Raw genomic sequence first — 23,397 nt, forward strand, 5'->3', positions numbered from 1 at the left:
TGACAGATATATAATGTATTTTGATCTACTTTGGGCTGTAAGTTGAAGCATATGGTTTTTTGTGCTTTTTCCATCCTCTCTATACACGCAAATTAAAAAAAAAAATTGGGTTTTGTTAAAAGGCAACTCGAATGCTGAAGTGTGTACATTCACTGATGTAAGCTACTTTGGTGACCTTTATATTGGTTGTAACAGGGGATGTGGTTAGTAGTTTCCTGTACTTCTCAATAAAGTATCAAAATCTCTTTATTGGGTGAAACTTTGACTACTTGGATTAATCTGCTAAAGGATCCTCGCTTGCCCTGTGTCTTTTAATTATGACCTGTGCCATTTAATTATGAATGTCATTCGGAGCGCTCTTGAGGGATTGTATTAAAACTAACCGTAGAGAGGTGGGATATAATCATTCATAAGTAAAGTGTTTAAATATTCTTATCCCAGCGAAGCTTAAATGATGGACTGGAATGTTGATTTGCAGTCCTCCTTGGAACTGTATTATTATATATTGTAGGCGAGAGTCTTCCTTTTCCTTCACCCCATAAATCTACCATCATCATTACTTCCCCCTCTCCCTCCACCCCGCTCGTTAATGTCTCATGCTATGTAGAGTTTGATTAAGCTGGGAGTTGCTATCAACGTGAAGTCTTGAATGTGAAAATACCACCTTATGATCACCAGCAAGAAAATGCCCTAACTGCACCATTTGTCCGCCAACTTTGGGGGTCGTTTTCCTTCTCCCACAGCGAAGGGAGGTATTCCTCCACTGTGGGTCATGGAATCATTATGAGGGTGGGATTGGAATCATAATAAGGGGAGGGGTAATTCGGACATTCATTCTATAAGGGGAGTAATAATGGCAGTAGATTTGTGGGTTTTCCTTCTCCCATGGAGGAGGAAAACTTTTAATTGCTTTTTTCTACTCCTGTTTTATCTTATGATGGCCAATCCACCGTGGGATGTTCAGATCATGGTTTTAATGCACGATATCGGAACGGGTATTGGCAACATGCAAAACCAATACGATATTGATACGGTATCGACTTGGATCGATTTTATCGGACAAAATTACCCTTGAATTTCTTTAAAAAATGAGTTGTCTAAACATTTTACCCCTTGTTTGTACCGTGTTACCGATACAGATTGATACGCTATCGGTATTGGTGATTAGCAAAACCGGTAGGTATTGCGATCCTGCCAATACTTAGAACCATGGTTCAGATAGGAAGGTCAAGCCACCTGCAAATAAAACCCAGAAAGCTGATAAATTTAAGGGTCTCAGAGATGATGGTTTCATGATCGCTTGCACCAGAAACTGGCAACACCTTTTAAAGATTCAGCTGAGTCCCTTATTTTCAGATTGGTTTCAGAATATGATCCAAAATGGAAAGGTGGAGGGGTCCAGCAAAGGGATCTTCTTATAGAGATTATTTTTTATAAATTTGGAGAAAGAGATTGTTCTTTAAAATAATAAAATAGAGAGATGTCCTCTCCGTTGCTCTAGCTTTATAGGTTTTCTGAAATAGGATTAACCATAAATATGAGACTTGAAATTGGCTGATTGATTCTTCTGACTCATCGCATCTAGGACACACCAGGCTCTCCACAGGCAGTCGTGCTCTTTGTGTTTATAAGAATATTTCACTTTTGACAACACGGATCCATTCTTGCAAGACTCTTAAGGATAATTAGAGGAGAGTAGTAACAGCATTTTTTTTCCCTTCTGTCAATAGCTCGGTTCATTTTGGGTGATTCACGTTTCAGTTATCTTTCGTCTTCATCAGCAGAGACCAAGAGACCCCAAGTAATGTCACATTGCAAGCTTTTTTGTTTTTGCAATCATTAATAACTTTTTTGGATGAATACATTTCTTACAAACAATCGTCGACCTGCCATAAGGAACACAAGGAGAAACCAATATAAGGTATATTGTCACAAGACTACAAGGCGACGCCAACATGTCCGAAGCAACAGCTAGGGTCCAAAGGGATCACCTTTTTCGCATCAAGACATGTTGTCACCTTGAACCCAAGGAGGAGCCCAGATGCCTAGGTGGTGCCTAGGCGACGCATCACAACTATGTTTTTGAATAGAAGCCATGCTTCTGTTATCATCATACCCTCACTGGCAGCAATGTTGTTTCAGTTGAGCTTAACAATCAAAACAAGGATCCAGCAGTCTCATTGTTATTAAAACCTATTAACAAGAATAGGAAAAACCATAGCATCCATCCATGTGATGATCAGTTTGTCCATTAACAATCTATACCAACATAACAAAGAGACAAGAAATGGGAGATGAGAATATCTAAGGAAAGTAGACGGGCCAATTGAAATATCGCGCAGGTCCTTGTCCATGACTGGTTCCACTGCAACAAGAAATAAGTATCTGAGAGTCAATAATCAATCAATGAGTAGAACCAGCCAAATGGTGAGTAAGCCACAACTCCCAAATACAAGAAGAGACAGCCAGCATTAACTATTTTGACGTTTCTGTATGTGATTATTAAGAAACCCATCATGAGAAATGGATCTACCAGCCCAAATTAAACAATCAATAAGGGGAAATTAGGGTCTTCTATCTTACAACACAGGTTTGAATCTGGAAACTGCGAACATTATGACCCTCCCCAGACTCTGCAGCAGCGGGAGCCTTGTGAACTGGGTACACTTTTTTTTTATCTTACAACACAAATGATGAGAGGATTATCAGTTGGAGCAGTTACCTAGAATTTATAGGGCTCCCTTTTCTCCAGTGCTTTCTTCCAGTGGTGCTGCTTAAATAACATTGCCTTATCATGCCAGCTGCATACAGAAGCATTTCATAAGGCAAGAAAAGGAGAAAATGTGAATAGCAGCTGGTGGTATTTGGTATGGTCATAATGAAGAGACACAACATGTATGTGTATATAGATATTAATTTTAGAAGAAAAGGAATGTTGTCAAGCACTCAAGCATAGCTCCTCTGATAAATGTAAATGAATTCATTGGTGTCGGCATATAACAGAAACAAAGTTATGAACCAAAAACAAAAAAATACAAGCAGTTTTTTTATATATTTTATTTTTTACAGTGGAGGGGAAATAGGGAGGGGGAAGTTACCAGGCAGGAAACTCAAACTCGAGACCTCCTGGTGAGCATGGGCATGAAGCACACCATAACTCAGCAACTGCACTAGGCAGATGTTGGTAAAGCATTTCCCTCAAGTGGTCTTACGAAATACAGTTTCAAAAACAGGACAAGAAATTGACATAGTTTTCATATTCTCACCCATCTTAATGGAAGTCAAATTGGGGAACAGTATGGAAAGATAATCATGACTTCATGGGTCAAAGGATATTAAGCTCGAAGATCGACCTTAAGTTTGAAACCAACTGAAACATAATTGTATCCATTCCATCAGTGACTTCACAAGCAAAAGGGATGCATGTGCATCAAGCAGTTATGTGTATGAACAAGCTCTCGGCATCTATTGTTAACTGAGTGAGTCGCCTTTCCATTACACTAGAAAAGCTCACTGACATAGGGAACGGTTCATGGACAATAGAGATTCAATTTTAAACCTGATCCAAAATTGTAATGAGGAAAAGGAAAACTCGACTGTACTGCAAACTTGTTAATCAGTGTATTTCTGGTTTCCTAGAGTAGTGAGGAATAACCATCGAACATACAAAGGGGTCCAAAGGGTATAGCCTCTTAAGGCTTGTCGCCATGAGTTGAAGCATTTGTTGGAGAAATGAACTTCATGATATAGGTAGGTGAAGGTATCGCAATGTGGAATCACAACTAGAAAAAGCTTTCTCACTTGAGGACCATCTGTCAATGTTATATCCTTCTCTGTCATACCCAAATACCAAAAGCAACAAAATACTAATCCTCAATTGCTGACAGTAAATCAAGGGAAACACAATGAACCACTTGAATCCAAGATATCCGAAACTCATATTTGCCAGTGAGTTCCATAAATGACACTGTCTTAGGTGTCATATCCTCTCTTATCTCTCAGCATTATAAAATGGTAAGCTACCACACAACATTAAATTCAAATAATAACACAGGGGGAACTTTCCATAACATTGTAGACATTCTTGAATTGTTCAGTCCAACCAAGGCATCTCCAAGTGAAACATTGGCTTTGCTAGATAATCCTAACCACTTGAACAATTTCAATGTTGGGTGAATGACAAAACAGACAACAAGGCAAAACTTCCTAATTATTTAACTTGCAGAATTTCTTACCATATTGATATTATAAGTCTGGCTGGTAGGATTTCAAACAATCAAAGTTTGTTAACAATGTCAATACCCTAAGTCCAGTATCAAAATTCTGCAAAATAGCAAGTACTTATCTATACAACAATTGAAAACGTCTAGCCATCTCTGAGATGTTATTCAATCCAGAACTCCAAAAAAGAAAATGGAATTAAAAACCCGGGAACCTTTCAAAACAACTGAATAGAAACAATAAGTAATTGCAGAAAAAGATGAAACCTGGAATTTAGCAGAATCCTGGATTAGAGGAGAAGTTGAGGGCGTGAGAGAGTTTACCCAATCTGCCCCTTCCTTGACATCCTGTGGTAGGGATGTCAATCGATCGTTCGGTTCAGTTTTAATCAAGTTTCATTGATTTCGCTGTGAGAATGGGGAATCCAAAACCAAACCAGTAAGGGAAGATTTGGTTTCGGTGGTTTGGGTTTGGTTTGCCATGTATACATATACATAATTATGGTCCTATTAAATATGTTCTCAGTTCCATACCTACATATTTGATGTCATGTTTTTTGTTTTAAAAAAAAAAAAAACATTGTGCTAAGCTGGATAGTATTAATGCACAGTTTTGGCAGGATCATCGAAAAATTTCCCTAGTAACATGGGGGAGCAGTGTAAGCCAAAGGCTGATGCTGGGTTGGGGCTTAAACTTTATGCTACTCACAAATCACAATGAAGCCTTTTTAATCCGCCCAAGTTGGAGGCTAGCTACTATTACTTCATCTCGGCGGGGGAGGGGGGGGGGGGGCGGGTGGAGGATTCTAAAAGCTAAATACTTTCCCAATGAGAGTTTTTTTTAAGCTTTGTTTTAAATCGAAGCATGGTTCTTGGACTTGGAATAGCATAACTCATTCTATCCCCATCTAAAGGAAAATGATTTGTTTGAAGGCGGGGATGGATGAATATGTTAATATGTGGAAAAATCCCTGGTTACCTAAATGGTCAGATATTTATATTGATTCGGATGGTCTTAACCATCACAATTACCATTTTAAGGAAAATTTCAGACACCCCTTGCATTTTGGCCTAATGACATAGGCACCACAAAAACTTTGAATATTTCAGACACCCCCTTATGTTATGACTTTATTACTACTAAGTCCACTCTATTAAGTCCGTTAACTCTTCTTTATTGATGAAACCACCCTTATCAGATTGTGAACTTCCCATAGCACCCTTAAGTCTAAACCCCCCAAAAAAAAACATTCAATCATTACTAGACATTGAATTTCAATCATTACTAGACATTGAATACTAAACGGACGATGGTTTTCTGTGTTGGACGACTCGCAAATACGGAAATGGATTTCGGCTATTCATTTACATCGCTTCGCGATAAACACGGTAATGGCGGATGAAGATGGCAACCTATCTGCAGATCGACGGAACCCATTTGTTTTCTCAAGCAATTCTTAAGGGCACTTGCACATTGTACATGTAAAATGACAAACAAAGCAAGATTTTTCCCCAAAAAATAAAAGGCTACCAAACATCACAAAAGTGTATTACAGCACAGCAGAAGAGCAGAGTTGCAGAGACGAAAACAAACAACACCGCCATTCAAATCTAGAAACCACTCTCATCTTCTTTGTACACAACCGCAGAAATCCAAGAGGGGAAAAATTAATGAACATCGGAAACAACAAAACGAGAAGAAAAGATATAGAGTAGGGCTAAAATAAGATTGAGACTTAGAGAATGAGAAATGATAGAAGGTAGTAACTCAACTGTGACTGATCCGACTGGAAGTAGTTGTAATTAGTCGGACAGCTTCGCCTGCGGATGCACGGGCCCTTGAGTGACGACCTCTGGACTCGGTGGGCTGTAAGGAGGTGCCGCAGTAGCTGTTGCCGGGATCGGATTTGGGTATGGGGGAGGATGGCAATTTCCACCGCTGCAAGGGCTAGAGAACACCGGATTCGGAGTATGGCAACTGTCGCCGCTGCACTTGTTGTTCTTCTGGAGCCCATGCCGGAATAATCCGAAGCCCAAGATGAGGCCTACCACCACAAGCACTGTAATTACGAAGATGAAGATCTTCGTTGCTTTCCCCACATAGCACATTTTCCAGATGATGATTCTTCTTCCTCCTCCTCTGTCCTCTTTTCCTTTTCTTTTCTGGGTTTCTTCGTGAGGGCCCAAGAAAATTTCTCGAATGGGGAAAACCAAAGCTGGGTTACGCTTTTTTGGCAGTCAGATTCAAGGTGAGGGTAAGGGGATATGGGATTTGTTTCTTTTTCTCCTTCTCCTCCTTGTCATGATTCTGGATCTAAAGAAGAAGTAGATGTAGAAGCAGGAGAAGAAGAATTATGCATCTTTTGGTTAAGTTTTTTGGGGATTTCTTTTGTTTCTATCCGTCTCGGACCCTGAAGCTTTAACATTAAAAAAAGAAAGAAAGGGATAAGGGTTGGTCGTAGGAGACTTGCAGTGACGTGAAGGCTCCGCACCTTGTTGGGTTAATGGGATTGGTTTCTGTAAGTAATTCACACTTCAGTTATGAAGGCGGATATGGATTTAATCATTTTTTTTTTTGTTTCAGCTCGAAGGTGGAGGAGGAGTGAGTTTGCAAGTTGCAGGTCTTCAATAGTTTAAGAAGGAAATAAGATGTTTTGAGAGGCTTTTATGTATATAATTTAGGGGATTAAAATGGACATTTCAACTTTTAAGGCTTAACTAGGCGGATGTTTGATATATTGAAAGTTTTTGGGGGTGTTTGTCATTAGGGCAAAATGCAAAGGGTGTCCATGAAATTTTTTCAAAGTTTTATTTATGCCTATATCTAGTTCTTTGTGATATATACAGATGATTTTTAAAGTGCCATTACATGCATTAACAAAATGCGAAATATATAGTAATGATTGTGTTGTTTATAAAACAAAGCATGGGAAGAATATGGGAAGGGATTTTTTCAAATGTCCAAGGCGCTATGATTTTTTCATGTGGGGTTGATCAACTAAGATTTTGTAAATATGGAAAAGATCAATGTAATGTTCGAATTTCAAAAACAATTCTAAATAATGGATGATAGTTTTGGTGTTGCCCTAAATCGGATGGAATTATGTTTATTGCCTTATTTAATAAGTAAACTTAATTATTCTATTTACATATATATTCAATTATGTTAATCATGTTTAATTTTTCAATAGGCTAACAACCGTGAGTGTGGTATGTTCGCATGGATAGATGAAGCAACGTCTAGCTCTTCCATACAGCATACACCTCCTACATCACCATGTTCGAAAACATCAACATCTACGCTTCCTTCCCCTGCATCATATTATATGAAAGGATATCTTGAAAGTAAAATTAAATGGATAAAGGATCATATGAGGAGCTTGAAAGATGTTCTCAGTGCAGTGAAGAAGTTGGAATTAAACGAAAAAAGAAGATTGATGCAATTCATGTGATTTTGTAATTAATTGGAAAAACTGCTTGAGGGTTTGAAATATTGTAGTTTTAAAAATGATGTTTTTTTTTTCATTAGGTTTTAAATTTTTGTGTGTAATGCACCTCTGGATATTGTCATCATGGTAGATGTTTTCATTTTAATTTTAATTAAGTTTAGTCAAGTAATGGTATTTCTGTAATAATTTATTAATTTGGTAAAAAATGTTTCGAAACAGATTTTACCATACGGATTTGTGTTGTTTTCCTGTTCTATAAACGTTTCTGGAACAAGTTTACCAAATACCATTTTAGAGTCTATAAACATGTTTATAGCATGGAAATAGAAAAAAAATGATAAAGGTAAAAAACACCTATTCTGAAACAGATGTGTCACCAAACGGAAGCTAAAATTTATCCAAAAATTTAAGTGTTTTTTTTTGAAAATTTAAGAATTTCTTTATCAGTCACTACCAAGTCAAATGAGGTTAAAATTTTGAAGAAGAATAGACACCAAGGTCTCACACTCACATGTCAAATTTCATACCTATCCAAGTCAATCAAGTAGCAAAATGCAAAATCAGAAGATCTTACGACTATCAAGAGAGTGCATGCGACTACAACTAGCGTGAATGAACATGCAGACAAGGGTATAACATTAATTGAGAGTATAAATGATTGAATCTGAAGCTGAAATTTAACACAATACCTTTTCAAACCATTCTATCAAGTCCAAATCTGTGAGCGACAATGTGATTAACGGGTTGACATCCATTTTCACTATTTATTGGGATACCAAAAGCACCAATATAAATATTGCTTTACATCTAAATTCATATAGTACACTAACCTCTTAAATCTTAATAAGTTAACCGACGCTAAAATTTATTAACAAATATACTCCAAACTTCCTTATTCATGTATCAACTTTAAGTTAAAATGTGTTTTTCTACCTAGGTTTGAAACACAAACATTTGAAAAAGACAAAGTTTTTCTTCACCACACCATCTTAGGGTTCACAAACCCCTATAAGTTTTTAGTATGTTCCTATAAGATGGTATGTTCACCATCTTAGTTATTAGTTTTCTTTTGGCTGAAGGAAAACTCGGTCTTTTGAAATTTTTTAGATATTTCAAAATACAAGAGAAGATATACAATTACATAATGTACATATACATATAGGTAAACAATAAATAATGTATTGATTACATGCTTAAAATGCAATAAACGGAAGATGAGTAAGGGAGAAATCTAAAATTTTCATATGGCAAATACATGGTATCGTTGTTGTTGTTGAAGTACTATAAGTGTTTTTGTTAAAGTAACTTTCAAACGCGTTTCTATTTTTTTTTCCTGATCCAGAAATACTTTTTATGCCCTAGTACCAAACATATTTCAATCGCATAGAAGTGTTTTTCCAATAACAAAAATAAGAAAAAACACTTCTAAGCCATAACACTTATGCAATACATAAATGCTACCAAATGGAGCCTAAATTGCCGTTGTCTCGTTCTACAGTGAACCTCATGGAATTTATTAACATTCTCTAAAAAAGGTACTATCAATAATCCCACAAATATTGAAACCACAAAAAGAATATCCAATAATTTAGTCGGTATCGTACGAAGTATTTGAAATATAGGAAAGAAGTACTATTCAGGTAATATTTCTAAAGGGGTTGCAAATGGATCTACTGGTTCACCAATCATTGATAGATAGTTGATCTTTTCCCCCCCTATTCTTATTACTAATAATAATAGTAGGAAGAAAATTTGACAATGAATATATTCCAACGGTTGAGTGATGGTGGACATATATTTTGCAATCACCCCTATCAACACAAACTAGAAGGAAAGCCTTTAACTTTATGTTTGGAAGGTAAGAAAAGAAAACAATTTGTGCATGGTGCAAGATCATGCAAAAAGGTTGACAAAGCCATTGGATAGAGGATTAGGGTCTACGATGCACCTTTCTCAACTCCATCTTATGTACATGATTATGCACCATACATGACTATGCACACAACCATTTGCCAAATCATAATAAAACACAAGTCATGAAAACACTAATGGTGGATCATCTCTCTCCTCTTTCTCAAAAAATTAAATTAAAAAAAAAAAATTCCTTGGCTTCCGAACACAGCCTAAAAAACCCAACAATATCTAGCCTTTATAATCCATCATTCATTGGTTAGGCTTAAGCCCAAAAAAGAAATTAGAAAATGCTTGTGCTTTACAAATATTAAAAATAAAAAATAAAAAAAAAGACAGGTAACGTTTCCTACGAAGGCACGTATCCCTACAATGGTAAGTAGAGAATATCTTTCTGTGTTTGACACTGTATGGAGGCTTTTATTCTACCCTTCTCTCGTGTTAATGTATTCGCACAAGATTACATCCAACAATCACATCACAACTTAAGGAGTACTAGCCGCAGGATGTCAAAGTATTTGATGATTTCGTAGAATGAAGGGTTTTGATTGGCCGTGGACCATTATATCTATGATAAGGTTGCGGGTCAATATCATATTTCGCCAAAGATCTAGAAAATTAATTAAAAATAAAAATAAAAAGTTAAAAAGACGAGAAAGAGAGAGCAAATAACGAGATCTCTCTCTATCTCTAGTACGCAAGTCCGCCGTCTATAAATAAACCTGTCCATCCGTCTCATTTTGCTCGTCTTTGTCTCTCTTTCTCTCTCTTTCTCTTCCCTCTCTTTATTTTTGCCCTTTCTCACTCGTTCTATTTCTTCTTCTATGTTCACCTCGATCTTCGTTCGAGTTTTTTACAGGGGGGTTTAGGCGCTTTGATAATTAAAAAAAAACCCTTATTATTACTCTCATTAATTCATCTTTTTTTTTTTTTGGTTCTTTCAACGGTAAAAGTTCATGTGATTTCTGGTCTAGGGTTTATATGTTTGAGGATGATTCTGCTATTGTTATCGTCTGATCTCCAGCTGTAAAAGATTCTTGGCGGATTGGACGGAAAATCCTTGTTAAATACTGGTACGAGATTTAAGATTTTCCCGGTTCTTTTACTTGATTTTCATTTTTTTTTTTTCCAATTCGGTTTTACAATTGAAATGCAATACCGGTCTGGGGTTTCTTCGAACTCGAATCTCCTCCTTCCAAGGTGTCTGATCGTTGATGTGCGCTGTGTTGCTGTCGGAATTCTTAGCTGGAATCTAAGTTTTCTGAGTTGAATAATGCGGTTCTGGGTGACAAACTGACGAAAGAGATGGTATTTTTTGGTACCCTACTTCCGGTGAAATGATATGAAGTTTTGAATATGAATGATGGAGGTGGGGAGAGTGGAAGAGAGAACAAAGACAACGACGGCAAGAGGAGATCAGTTGGAGGCGACGATTTTGGACGGGCTATTGCCAAGATTGCTGTTGCGCAGATATTAGAGAGCACGGGCTTTCAGAGCTTCCAACAGTCCGCTCTTGAATCTCTCTCTGACATAGCCATTCGTTACCTTCGTGACTTAGGCAAGACTGCTCATTTTTACTCCAATTTAGCTGGTAGAGCGCAGTGTAATGTCTTCGATATTGTTCAGGGACTTGAAGATTTGGGAACTTCGCAAGGTTTTTCCGGTGCATCAGATGTCAACCGTTGTCTTGCAGGTTCGGGCATAGTTCAAGATATCACGCAGTATGTGAACTTGGCGGAGGAGATTCCTTTCGCACGACCTGTTCCTCATTTCCCCGTCATCAGAAACAGGAGACCTTCCCCAACTTTTCTGCAAATCGAAGAGACACCGCCTGGCAAGCATATTCCCCCTTGGTTGCCTGCTTTCCCCGATCCCCACACGTATGTTCATACTCCTGTATGGAATGAGAGGACGACGGATCCTCGTGCAGATAAAATTGAACAGGCGAGGCAGCGAAGGAAAGCGGAACGGTCTCTGCTGAGTTTGCAGCAGCGGTTGGCTTTCAATGGTTCGGCAGCCCCTGCGGCAGTGGATCCTGCAGATGCGGGGAGGCTGAAACGAGCTGCAGAAAGTAACCCATTTCTTGCTCCACCTCTGCAGTTTGGTGAGAAAGACGTGTCTCTTGTTGTTCCTCCTACCCAGCCTTCTAACGAAGTCGTTGCAGAAAAGAGAGTTTCGGTGTTGGATACTTTTGCTCCTGCCATTGAAGCAGCAAAGAGTGGATTTTGTGATTCTGGAGATGGTGAAAGAAAGGACCTCCCTAACAAGAGACCTATTGTGCATTTCAAACTCGGAATTGGAAAGAAATCTTTAGCTGCACCTCTTGATTTGAACCTTCACAGCAAGAATGTTGGGAAAACAGCTCCATGGTTTGGGAGGGACGATGAGAAGGATGACAAGAAGAGGAGAGCGGAACAAATTCTCAAGGAATCCATGGAAAACCCACAAGAACTTGCTCAGTTGTAAATTAGTTCATTGACTAGATTGCTTGATCGGGATCTGTATACTTGTTCAAGAGTTCTGCAGCAAAAGTAGTGGTGGGTTGTGGGGTAATTTAAGTCAAAGGGCATCTTGTTGTTGTGCTTTGGATATTAGTGGAACGGACAGTTGGGAGTCCCCTTAGTTCAACCTTAACAAGTTTTGAGGTATGTCAACGTCTGTTCCCATCATACAGTGGCCCTTGTGTTCAATCAATTCTTTTCAGTGAAAATCTTTTTTCTTCTTCCATGATCCTATATTGAATGGATGCATGGAATTCTCCACTTGTGGTATTTATTTATTTTTCAATTATAACGTAGCTTATGTCAACATGAATGATGAAGACAAATGAACCTGTACATGACTCTAATTCTCTGAGAAAACTTAATTTAGATTTAGAGACTATTTTTCATCGGTGGAGTGCTACAGGGTAAGGCCCTAATTGATGATAGGGATGGGATATGAATGTTCATAATTTTTTTTCCTTGTAGATGATATTTCACTAATGCAAAATTTTCTTTCATTTTTTTATTGGATGCGGGATATGAATGTTCATAATGTTTTTTCCTTGTAGATGATATTTCACTAATGCAAAATTTTCTTTCTTTTTTTTGTTGGATGCTTGGACCTTGCAGTGGTCTATTTGTGGAAGTGCACTAAAGGTTATAAAACAAAAATAGGAAAGAGATTAATAGTTAGAATTGCAGTTGGTCTTTCTGTTTGACTCCCTTAGTTTATGTTGACCAAGATAAGAAGAGGAATGGTTGTACAAGAATGTAGACACACGGGGCATCAAATTATATGTAATAAAACTACTGAGAGTAAATTAATCATAACTGACAGAGCTGGACCTCAGAACTTTATTTCATCCAACATCTTAAGATCATTTATCAATGAGTATTCATTACTCTTGAAAGGTGTGAAGGTAAAGAAAAAGGTTACAGGTTACTACGGTCAGTTGGTATTGTTTCCATCCAGGAAGAGATGAATCAATGAGATTTCAATGCGGATGCATCTGAAGTATCTAAGTTACCTATTCTATCCACTGCTTAAGGGTATCAAATTTTCCATATTCCCTCAGGAGGTAGTGAAGTTCATCTATATATCTACCTCTTTAAGTGAGTTTTGTAGTTATTCAGGGTTTGATCCAAATTTAGTTGATTGCTATTCCAGAAGGAATTGTGACTCAGATGACAAGGTGCAGGACTACAGTGATGCATGTGAGAATCATTGGATCAGTTTTAATTAATTTTTTTTGGGGATGTGGGATAATTAATGTGGGTTTGGTCCAACTTAGATTCCAAAAGGAATTTCGACTCAGACGACAAGGAGCAGCACTCTAGTGATGTGTGTGAGAAGCATGGGATCAATTATAATTCATATTCTTTTAATTTTGGATGTGAGACATGCTTTATGCGGGCTGTTTATTTAATTCCTACTGTGTGTTCTGTCAAGAGTTGTTATTAGAGAGTTAATTACTTACTCAGTGGTTGTCTGGGTTATGAAGAGGGTATTTTCAGGTTTTGTACTCCAGCAAGTTTGATTTGAACCAGTCTATGTGAAGGAGGTTAAAGGATCATATGGAGAACCATAAATAACTTATAGAATTTGCCTGAAGATGTGGAATTTATTTGGGCAGGAATTGCTAACTTTGTCTACATGTTATAAATTCTGGTTGTGATTATTTCTGCTATTATTCTTCAAGCATTAATTCTTGATAATAAATGATGGTTTTGGTTACTGATTGTTGTGGTTCCATTGTTCTGCTATTATTCTTCAAACAACTGATTCCTGGCGGAGTGTATTCTTTATTGCTGGTTTCAGGATCTGGGGATTTTTCTTTTGCTGTTAATGCTATTAGGTTTTTTTTTTTTTTTGGTTCGGATTTCATGTTCTCCAACTGCAACTATGTAACTGTTGTTTCTCCATTAGCATGCGAAGCTTTACTTGTTAACCTATAGCCTTTTTATTCCCAAATCTCGAAGTCATCAATCATTACATTTATGGCTTTATTACCAAAGCTGATTAAATATGGCCACCCAAACCTTTATTAAGTTTCAGGATTCTTTCCCAAACTGGAAAGATGAATCGACTTCACCAGCATCCACAGCTGCACAACTATGGCTGTGAAATGAAGCTAGCTCCAAGCCTTTTTTTTGGGGGGGGGGGGGGGGCGGGTAACTTTGTTTCTTTAAATTTTCATTGATTTCCAATAGAGGTAACCTAGTTTTCTTGAATCCTAAGTTGAAACTGTTGAAATACATTGTTGTTGCCTGTACGTAACAACTTGAACTTTTGGTATAGACAGTTGCAAAAAGGTTTTAGAGCACAGAGGTCAAGTGTTCAATCCCTGGGAGTGCAACGGGGTTCCCCAACACTTCCTCCCCTCGGTGCCAGTGATGCTGTTTCCCCGTGAGTTGTCACATGTAGGGCTGTGTGTGTACAGAACTGCACATGGAGGGGGGTGTTGATATACATTGTTGTTCCCCTTAAGAGCTCGAGCTTTTGGGATAAACTGTTTCAACAGAAACCCTATTCAAGACTCTCTCTCTCTCTCTCTCCCCTTCTACCCCGACCTACCTGATTAGCAAGCCTACCCTTCGTGTGATAAGGTGCTAAGGACTTTGTTTTCACCCATTACCCTAAGGGACTTTATCTTTGCATCTCTACTACGGTAGCTTCTGTGGAGTGAGGGATAAAGTAATTCATAGTGTATGGATTTCCCTCACTAAGGAAACGAGAAAACTGTGCAGCACTAAGGCCGACTAATGTCTACCTAGAATATGCTCAAATGTGGCAAATAATTTTAGTTGGGTTCTCCTATTTACGTATTGTGCCCCCAATAGCTTGGGGAAGATGCTTTTGGGCACAGTTTGGCCATATTAGAAATTTAAATGGAATTTGCCATGACTCATTTTGGTGGATTCAAAATTTTAGAGGATTTTTAATGTAGGACTAGAACCAGAATAGGCCTAGTCCCAGGCAGGATAAAAAAGAAAGCCCCCAATAAATAAGAGAACCATGGGATCTCAAATTCGTTGGAAGAGAATGATGAGATCTTAAATAGATAACCAAAGAGAACAATGGGAACTCAAAGGAGGGAACAATAACCTGCTGAAGTAACAAATGGGTTGAATACTTTTCTTGCTAATGGGTTGAATGCTCTTCTTGAAAATAGAATGAATCCCCAATTAGAAGACACAATTGGAATAGAGAGAAAACAGATCGAACAACTTTTAGGGTTTTGGGAAACCCTAATGCTCTCTCAAATCGATGATGGTGTTTGCCCCTGTTCTGAATTCCTGCAACTGTAGATCTTCAATAGCAGCAATAGTAGATGATTAATGGAGAAGAATAACCAGCAGTAATGCAGCAACTTGTCGATTCAGTTCACATAATAAAGGATGGAAGGGGGGAAATAAGGAAGTGGGTCTCTCACCCTAGGCCTCTCGCCCTAGCTCTCTTGGCCAATCTTCTCACAGGACAATCACTTGCCAAAGTGAAGTAATTTTAATTTTATCAACTCAAATGTACCCTCCTCCTAAGAATTATATATATCCCAATGGTTGAAACAAAAATAGAAGCTAGAATCTTCCCAATTAGGATTACAACTCAAACATAAATAGGAAACTAAATAAAAATAACACCTAACAACAACTCCTCTAAGACAGCTGTCCAGGTGGGGCCCATATCACTACTCATGCGAACAGTGCCACATAACAGTGTTTTTTTTGCCCTTTTCTTCATGCTTTGATCTACATCAATTTTATTCTTTCATTATCCCTAATCTGTTCATCCCAATCCTTATCGCATAGGCTCAGTTCTCTTGGTCTAGTTTCCAATCTGACCATCCATCACAATTCAGATAAGTTGGGCAATAATGCGACTACTCTAGATATATTACTAGACTAAAACTATTTAACCCCAAGACTAAGAGGGCCCCACATGCAACAACAACAACAATGCCTTAGCCTAATTAAATGGGGTCGGCTACATGGATCCTTGCTCTCCAATCAGCTCTATTCAAGGCCATACATGATACAAGGCCTAAGCTATGCATGTTTTCCCTCACCACTTCTATGGTTATTTTAGGCCTGCCCCTAGCTTTTTTGGTTCCTTCAATCTAGATCGAATCACTCCTCCGTATTGGAGCATCCCAAGGCCTCCTTTGCACATGGCTATGCCACCTCAAAAGACTTTCTTGTAGCTTATCATGTATTGGAGCTACTCCCATGTCAGCTCTAATATGGTCAACCCTTACTTTATGCTTCCTAGTTTTGCCACACATCCATCTCATCATCCTCATCTCTGCGACACTTAATCTATCTATTTGACACTTCTTAATTGCCCAACATTCCACACCATACATCATAGTTAGTCGTATGACAATCCTATAGAATTTTCCTCTAAGCTATAAAGGGATATACCGATCATACAACACTCCGGACATGTCTCTCCACTTCATCAATGCTATTTTAGTTCTATAAGCCACATCATCTTCTACATCATCCTATTTTATTTACCTTCTATATTACCTAGATACCTAAAATAATCACTTTGTGGAATCTCCCTCTCATCAATTATCACCATCTCATTTACCATCTTAGTGTGACTAAAGTTGCACACCATATACTCTATCTTGGTTCTACTAATCTTAAAACCTTTTGATTCCAAGGTTGATCTCCATAACTCCAATTTGGCATTTAATCCTATCTTTTGTCTCATCCAATAAAACAATATCATCAGCAAAATCATACACCAAGAAACGACATCTTGAATATCTCCGGTTAAATCATCAATTATAAGCTCAAACAAATAAGGGCTTAAAGCTGATCATTGATGTAACCCAAGTGTAATTGGGGAATTTACTACATTGACCCCCTACAGGTCTCATGCTAGTCACCACACCATCATACATATCTTAATTATGTCCACATATTTACTTGAAACTCTTCCCTCTAGTATATGCCAAATCAACTCTGTAGGGATTATGTTGTTTGCTTTTTCTAGGTCAATAAAAACCTTATGGAGATCCTTCTGCCCTCTCTAAATCTTTCCATGAGCCTCCTAAGTAGGAAAATAGCTTACATCGTGGATCTTCCAGGCATAAAAACCAAATTGGTTCTCCGAAATAGTAGTTTCTTTTCGCAGGTGGGTTTCAATAATCCTCTTTCATAACTTCATAGTATGATTCAGTAGTTTTATGCCTCTATAGTTATTGCAACTCTGAATATTACCTTTATTTTTGAAGAGTGGGGCCACAATGTTTCTTCTCCATTCATCTGGCGTCTACCTTGTGATCATAATCTTATTAAACAACTTGGTTAGTCAAGATAAACCACAGATTCCTAAGCACTTCCACACTTTTATTGGGACCCTGTCTGGGCTTGGTGCTTTGCCTACTTTCATCTTTCTTAAAATGTTCTTTTTTTAAACTTCAGACACCCTAATTTTGTGTATATATCTATGACATGCGTTGTCTAGATGAGTAATGCAGTCTTCCGGAACACTGTTATACGGGGTATCTTTAATTAATAGGCTATGGAAACATTCTTTCCATGTCTCCTTAATGTCCCCATCTCTTTTTAGTATTCTACCATCTTCAATTTAATTCATCTTACATGGTCCAAATCTCTACTATTCCTCTCTCTCATTCTACCGATCTTATAGATAGCTTTTTCCCATCCTTTGTGTTCAGATTGTTATGAAGAACTTCATATTTCTTCGCCCTTGCTTTCCCACGTAATAGAATACTTGATTAAAAGACTGCATTCATATAACCCATATGTGGTGGAATCAATGCATCCCTTGTAGAGATATCAAATTCCAACCCACAGATACGGCTGTTAAGTACTGTGACAGCAATATAGAGGGCTTAATATTCACAGAAACAGTGCTTAGGTTAGACCTAAATTAGGTCAATAATGTGGAATATGGACACAACAACAATGTTAAATCCCCAAACATGAACACGATCCAATGGTTGGATTGATAGTTACAGCAGGTTTAAAATAAATGGCAGCTTGCTGTCAAATTTAGTAACTAGGTATAACTCTCAAACCATAGGTAGAATATCCTAAATTGATATCAATAGCAGGTGTCGATTACAATATGGCACCCTTAAGTTGTCTCAACCAACTTATGATTAGAACATAGGTTACAAGTTCAAGCTCCAAAGTAGAAACTAGTTGCTAAAACAATAAGCCAGCAGTACCAGCTGATGGAAACCTCAGTTGGAGCCATAGTTCATATTAAGGGGAGGGGCTAGCATGTTCTATACAACTTCAGAAAATCAGCCAAAATTGATGCCTGGATGTGGTACAACAGGTCAAGGTAGAAAATAGAAACTAGAGTGTAAAGTAGTAACTTACAGCCCACAACACAAACCAGCCATTAGATAGGGCTGAAAGTATTATTAAATGAGCAGATCAATGATGGTATTGCACCCTCCAAGTTTGAGATGAAACTGCCGGCCACTGGAGTTTATGGACTTGAAAATGACTGCAGTAGGAGACCAAACCAGCAGTGCCTCTGGGTTGGAGTGAGTCTTCAGTCACTAGCTGCTGTGGGTGGATCAATGGAGGTGCATTAAATTAACAAATAGCAGCAATGGTAGAGAGTTGATGGCTCGATACCTCACTGCTGGAAACTTGTTACAGGTTTAACAAGATAGAAACTAAGGAGGAGGATAGAAGAGAAAGGGGAAGAAGAAGGAGGATATGACAAAGGCCTTGGTCAGTCTCTCATTAACCATAGATCTCTCACCATGACTGTCTCTCATAGCAACAAGCAAAGCCAAGCTTTTCTTCAAACTCACTACAGCCCCTCATTTTATTAATAGCTTCAGTCAAAGTCCCCCTTGCGTGGAGGGGGAATCAATCCATTACAAAATAGCAACCCAATAAAATAGAAACTAACCTAGTATAGACCCTACTTCTAGTTACATCTCAAATAAAAACTGGATACAAATAAAATCTACCTACTAAAATAGAAACGAATAGAAAATAGAAACAACTTAAAAGTCTTCCATGCAATTCATATAGAGGGAATCCTTGATGGACCCAAACCTGGCCCCATTAGTTGGGCCTAAGACATAAGCCACAAGGAGCTTTTAAAACTGGCTCAATGGACTTCATTGTAGGTCCATATGGAGCCCAATTAGTAGAGGGGAGATAAACCTAATTTTTAGAGGTATTTTATTCTTTCATTAACCCTAATCTTCAATGAAGCATTCGGGGGATTCCAAATTTTAGAGGTATTCTATTCTTTCATCAACCCTAATATGGTCATCTATTCTTATTGCATAGGCTCAGTTCACTTGGTCTAGTTTCAAAACTTTTAGAGGTTTTGTATTCTTTCATTAACTCTGATCTGTTCATCACAAGTCTTTTCGCATATGCTCAGCTCACTTGGACCAGTCCTTGTGTGTAGTTGCTGACTGGCAGGACTTAACTTAGCAGGACCTAGCCAAACCTGTTCCTGAATATTTGTGTTTGCCGTTGTCCATGGTGGAGGGCTTGAGATGTACACTTCCTACTTGCTTTGAAAATTGGTGACTGGAGGCACCCATTTCTGTGGAGATGGTGTGAAATTGGTATGAGGGCTTTTAGTTTGATGGAAAGAGTCGAGGGCAAAACTGGAGGCATTGAAAGCGAATTGAAAGAATGAACAGAGACTTTAATGGGGGCTTGACAAAGAAAGAAACCCTTGTGGAACAGCTAACTTTTTTTTTTAAATATATATCTAGGGAAACAGCGATTTAGAGTTGAATTTCAAACTTTGCTGCAGGAGGAATTGAAGTGAATTTGAGGTTGGAGGACCAAGGACAAGTTGATAATTGTTCAATGAGAGTAGATTTATTGGAAATAAAAGTCAAAGTGAAGTCGGTGTGAGAAGGGAGCCCTAATACAAAAATTTTCATAGAAGTGGCAACAAGAAGAGATAAAGGCGGTCAGCTTTTGAAGCTCAAAGTGAATGGGGTTGAAATTCAGGACCTGAATTTTGTGTTTAGATGAAGAGTTGTGGTCCTTTCTATCAAGAGTTGTTTGGTGATCTTGGGTGTTCCTGGCTTTCACTGAATGGGTGTGGTTTGACAGAATCTCTGAAACATCAGCTAAAGGATTAGAAAGGCCATTCGGTGGTAGGAAATTCTGGAAGAAATTGAAGACAATGATGAGACCCCCCCTGGACCAGATGGATCCATAGTAGCCTTTTATGAGAAATGCCGGCAGGTTATTAGGGTGGATTTGCTGAATATGTTTGAGCTACCCCTCCCACTCTCTTCCCATTTTTCTTACCCTCCATTGATGCATCATTGGATGCTGGTATATTGTGACCTTCATATCTGTGATCTGGAAGGTGTTGAACTGTAGATTTGAAGGACTTTAAGCCTATCATTTTGATGGCAAGTGCATAAAATTTGATTTTACTAGTCCATTTAATGTACTTGTAATGTAGTAGAGAGCTATATGTTAAGTAAAAATGCAAGAATTTGTGAACTACTTAATTGACTTTTATCATTCGTATAAATTTACCTTTGGTGGATTCAAAATAAATTAATAATTTCATCCTTCTTCCACGAAATTTAGATTACTTATTAGGAGTGGTGACTAGTGAGGGGTATTGCGTATTACTATATAGTAGATTTGTCACTGAAAAGAGGATTAACATTAATTGGCTTCCATGAAAAGAGGAACTGTAGCTACAGGTTTTATGTTTAAGACTGATCACCGTTCAAAATATTTACATGGTTGTGCGTGTAGGATTCTGATCACATCAATTTGCTGCTTGTTTTGAAAACATATAGCTGGGATCTATTGATCATATAGTTTTTATTGACAAGCCTGTATGTGTTACTAGTATATTCTGTCCCTTTCGTAATTTAAATTTTTATTCGTCCAAAAAAAAAAAGGGTATATTCTGCCCCCAGTTCCCTTGTATTTGGGACTCATATTTTTATTGAAAATAAATAAATTAAACATGAATCCTTGACTTGGCCATTTACAGAACCCCTCCTTATGTAATCAACCAGGGCTTTTCATGTAGTCCTCGTAGTTATCATGAATAAAACATGTATACTTGGTTTATCATGTTTGCTGGCATCATCCAATTGACGTGCCAGTGCCATTTTTAGCCGTCTCCAGGTGGTTGTAAAACATAGGTTCAGAGCTGGGACTAATTTTTCCCTTAAAAAAATCTCTTCAGAAAAGGTGCCAGATAATGTTTATGCAGGTGCCACTAGATATGTTCAAGGGTCCCATCTTAGACATGGCTCGAGTGCTAATCATTGAACAGCAGAAAATAGTTCCGTTCCTAGTCATAATTAGAAAGATAAAAATTGCTCTTTTCATGCATATCTAGGATTCTAGGTACTCTCCAGCAACCAAATGAATCTCTCTCTCTCTCTCTCTCTTCTCAGAGTGAAGTGTTCCTGTTAGTTATTCTCAGAAGTGTCCTTTTGGATTCGTAAGTGGATGGATATTTGCTGGATGTTGGCATGTTGCTGAAGACGAGTCTTGATTTTTAATCTTGTGTTTGTGGTTCAAACACCAATAGGTATTCCCAACCTACAAACTGGCATGTTCTTTTAAACCTTGTGGTTCCATCTTTCTTGCTATGAATTTATAACTAGATTTGGTTGTCCTGGGAGATGAAAGAAAAGGATCATTGTTGTAGAACCCAGAAAAGAAAAGGGATTGTTGTCATGAATTTTTCTTCACTAATTATTATTAAATATTCTGTTCCAACAGCTTTGTTTTAGCAAGTAAATACTGAAATCCTTTCTTAGAGTCAATAGAAAAATTAGTGATTGCGATGTAGGGAATAGGGCTAGAATCTATGTTCAGCATATAGTTTCTTTGTACGTGAGATTATTTTTTGCAATCCCATCGGTTATTTTATTTTCTTCATACATGACTTCGATCTCTTTTGATTATGTTATTCTGATGCTCTAAGCTTGGATTAGAAGTTGGTCAACTTTTGACCTTTGAAATTGTCATCAGAGATTTTTACGGAGAAATGAAAATTCTGATGTGGCGATCAGTGTTTAAAATTCAAGCCTTAGATTTGTCTTGTGGGGATGCTCCTGCATCAAACCACCCTGGTGGGAAAACACTCGCAAGACTTGTCATGATTACACTTCATCAATATGAGCCCGCCCTTGGCAGCCCATTTTAAACTTTGCTGTCCCTTGTTCTCTAGGAATCAAATCAGCACTGCACTCATACTGCTTTCCCAAGAGGATGAAAGTTTTTCATTTCCTTGGTTTATATTGGTGTTTGATTCTGGTTGTCTGAAAGAATTTGATCTGACCTCATTGAGCTATGGAGATCTCGTTGATTGGGAACTATGTAAGTTGGTGGTTTGTAGTCCTTTTTAAATATGTAAAACAGGGCTAGCAGTTCTGGGAAGGAGCAAGTGAAAAACAATCCATGGCCCTGCCCTAGACTCATGAGTGTGTCCTTGGATCCACTTCACAAGCTGCTCGACATTTGTTTATATGATTTCACTTTGTTGACAGCTAAAATTTCTGCCGCCTTCAGTGTCACTGATCACCTTCACTTTTGCTTCGCTGCTCTTATCACATAGAAGCTCTCCTTTAACCGGAAAATATACTCCATTAGAATCCCGAATAATCCATTGCACTTTATTGTCATCTGAAAATGTTCTTATTGATGCAGAGTCTGCCTTTAACAGGAGAAAGCTCAAAGTATCTTGGAAGTATGGTTTTAGCTATTTTTTAGGGTAAAATATTTCGCTTAAAAAAACTAAGTGATAATCCTCAATATCCCTGGGAAGAGTGATAATCCTCAATGTACCTGGGAAGTTTGGTTAAGGATTCTAGTTTTAATTTCATTTTTCTGCTTCTTCCAAGGCTTGGCACCTTAATTGGAGTGGGACAAAAAATATTCAATCATTCAAATATGGTTTACGGATTGAATGGGCATGTATCAGTTATAAGATCCCTGAGTGTTTCTTTATTCCTTGTTTGTGTCTGCGGATAACATTAATAACATTCTGAGGTTGAATTTGGAAAAACAAATAAGCGAACATAAACTAGACCTTGAAGCGCTATTTTCCATGTAGACATTAAGGTTCAAATGCACAAGTCTATGATGGCCATGGGGTATAGGACTGAATTCGATTGGAGTATTATATTTTTTAGGAACAAAAATTTCATTATAACCAAAGAGAAAATATTGTACATCAATCAGTTATACAAGTTTTTTGATGGCGACATGAGCAGATATAGCAAGATCATTTGCAATTGAAGTACAAGTCTTATCTTTCTTAGTAATACGAACAGTACTATCTATTGTCTTCAAATTAGATTTAATATT

The 23,397-nt window shown here is 37.8% G+C and overlaps 1 protein-coding gene and 1 long non-coding RNA gene across 2 annotated transcripts; one reads left to right on the top strand and one right to left on the bottom strand.

Annotated features, from left to right (window-relative positions):
• Positions 1-2,163: 2,163 nt before the first annotated feature.
• On the bottom strand, positions 2,164-13,851 carry LOC122655888. The gene is made up of 4 exons (XR_006332011.1): positions 13,841-13,851; positions 13,538-13,540; positions 2,723-2,801; positions 2,164-2,365 (listed from the first exon to the last, which is right to left on the bottom strand). It is a non-coding gene; the product is annotated as an uncharacterized LOC122655888 (long non-coding RNA).
• Positions 10,370-12,390, top strand: LOC122655887 (transcription initiation factor TFIID subunit 8). The gene is made up of 2 exons (XM_043850266.1): positions 10,370-10,653; positions 10,781-12,390. Exon 2 carries the CDS (start codon positions 10,937-10,939, stop codon positions 12,044-12,046), a length of 1,110 nt encoding a protein of 369 aa, XP_043706201.1. The 5' UTR covers positions 10,370-10,653; positions 10,781-10,936; the 3' UTR covers positions 12,047-12,390.
• Positions 13,852-23,397: the final 9,546 nt, after the last annotated feature.

The sequence above is a fragment of the Telopea speciosissima genome, chromosome 3 (genome assembly GCF_018873765.1).
Source record: "Telopea speciosissima isolate NSW1024214 ecotype Mountain lineage chromosome 3, Tspe_v1, whole genome shotgun sequence".
Taxonomy (NCBI): Eukaryota; Viridiplantae; Streptophyta; class Magnoliopsida; order Proteales; family Proteaceae; genus Telopea; species Telopea speciosissima.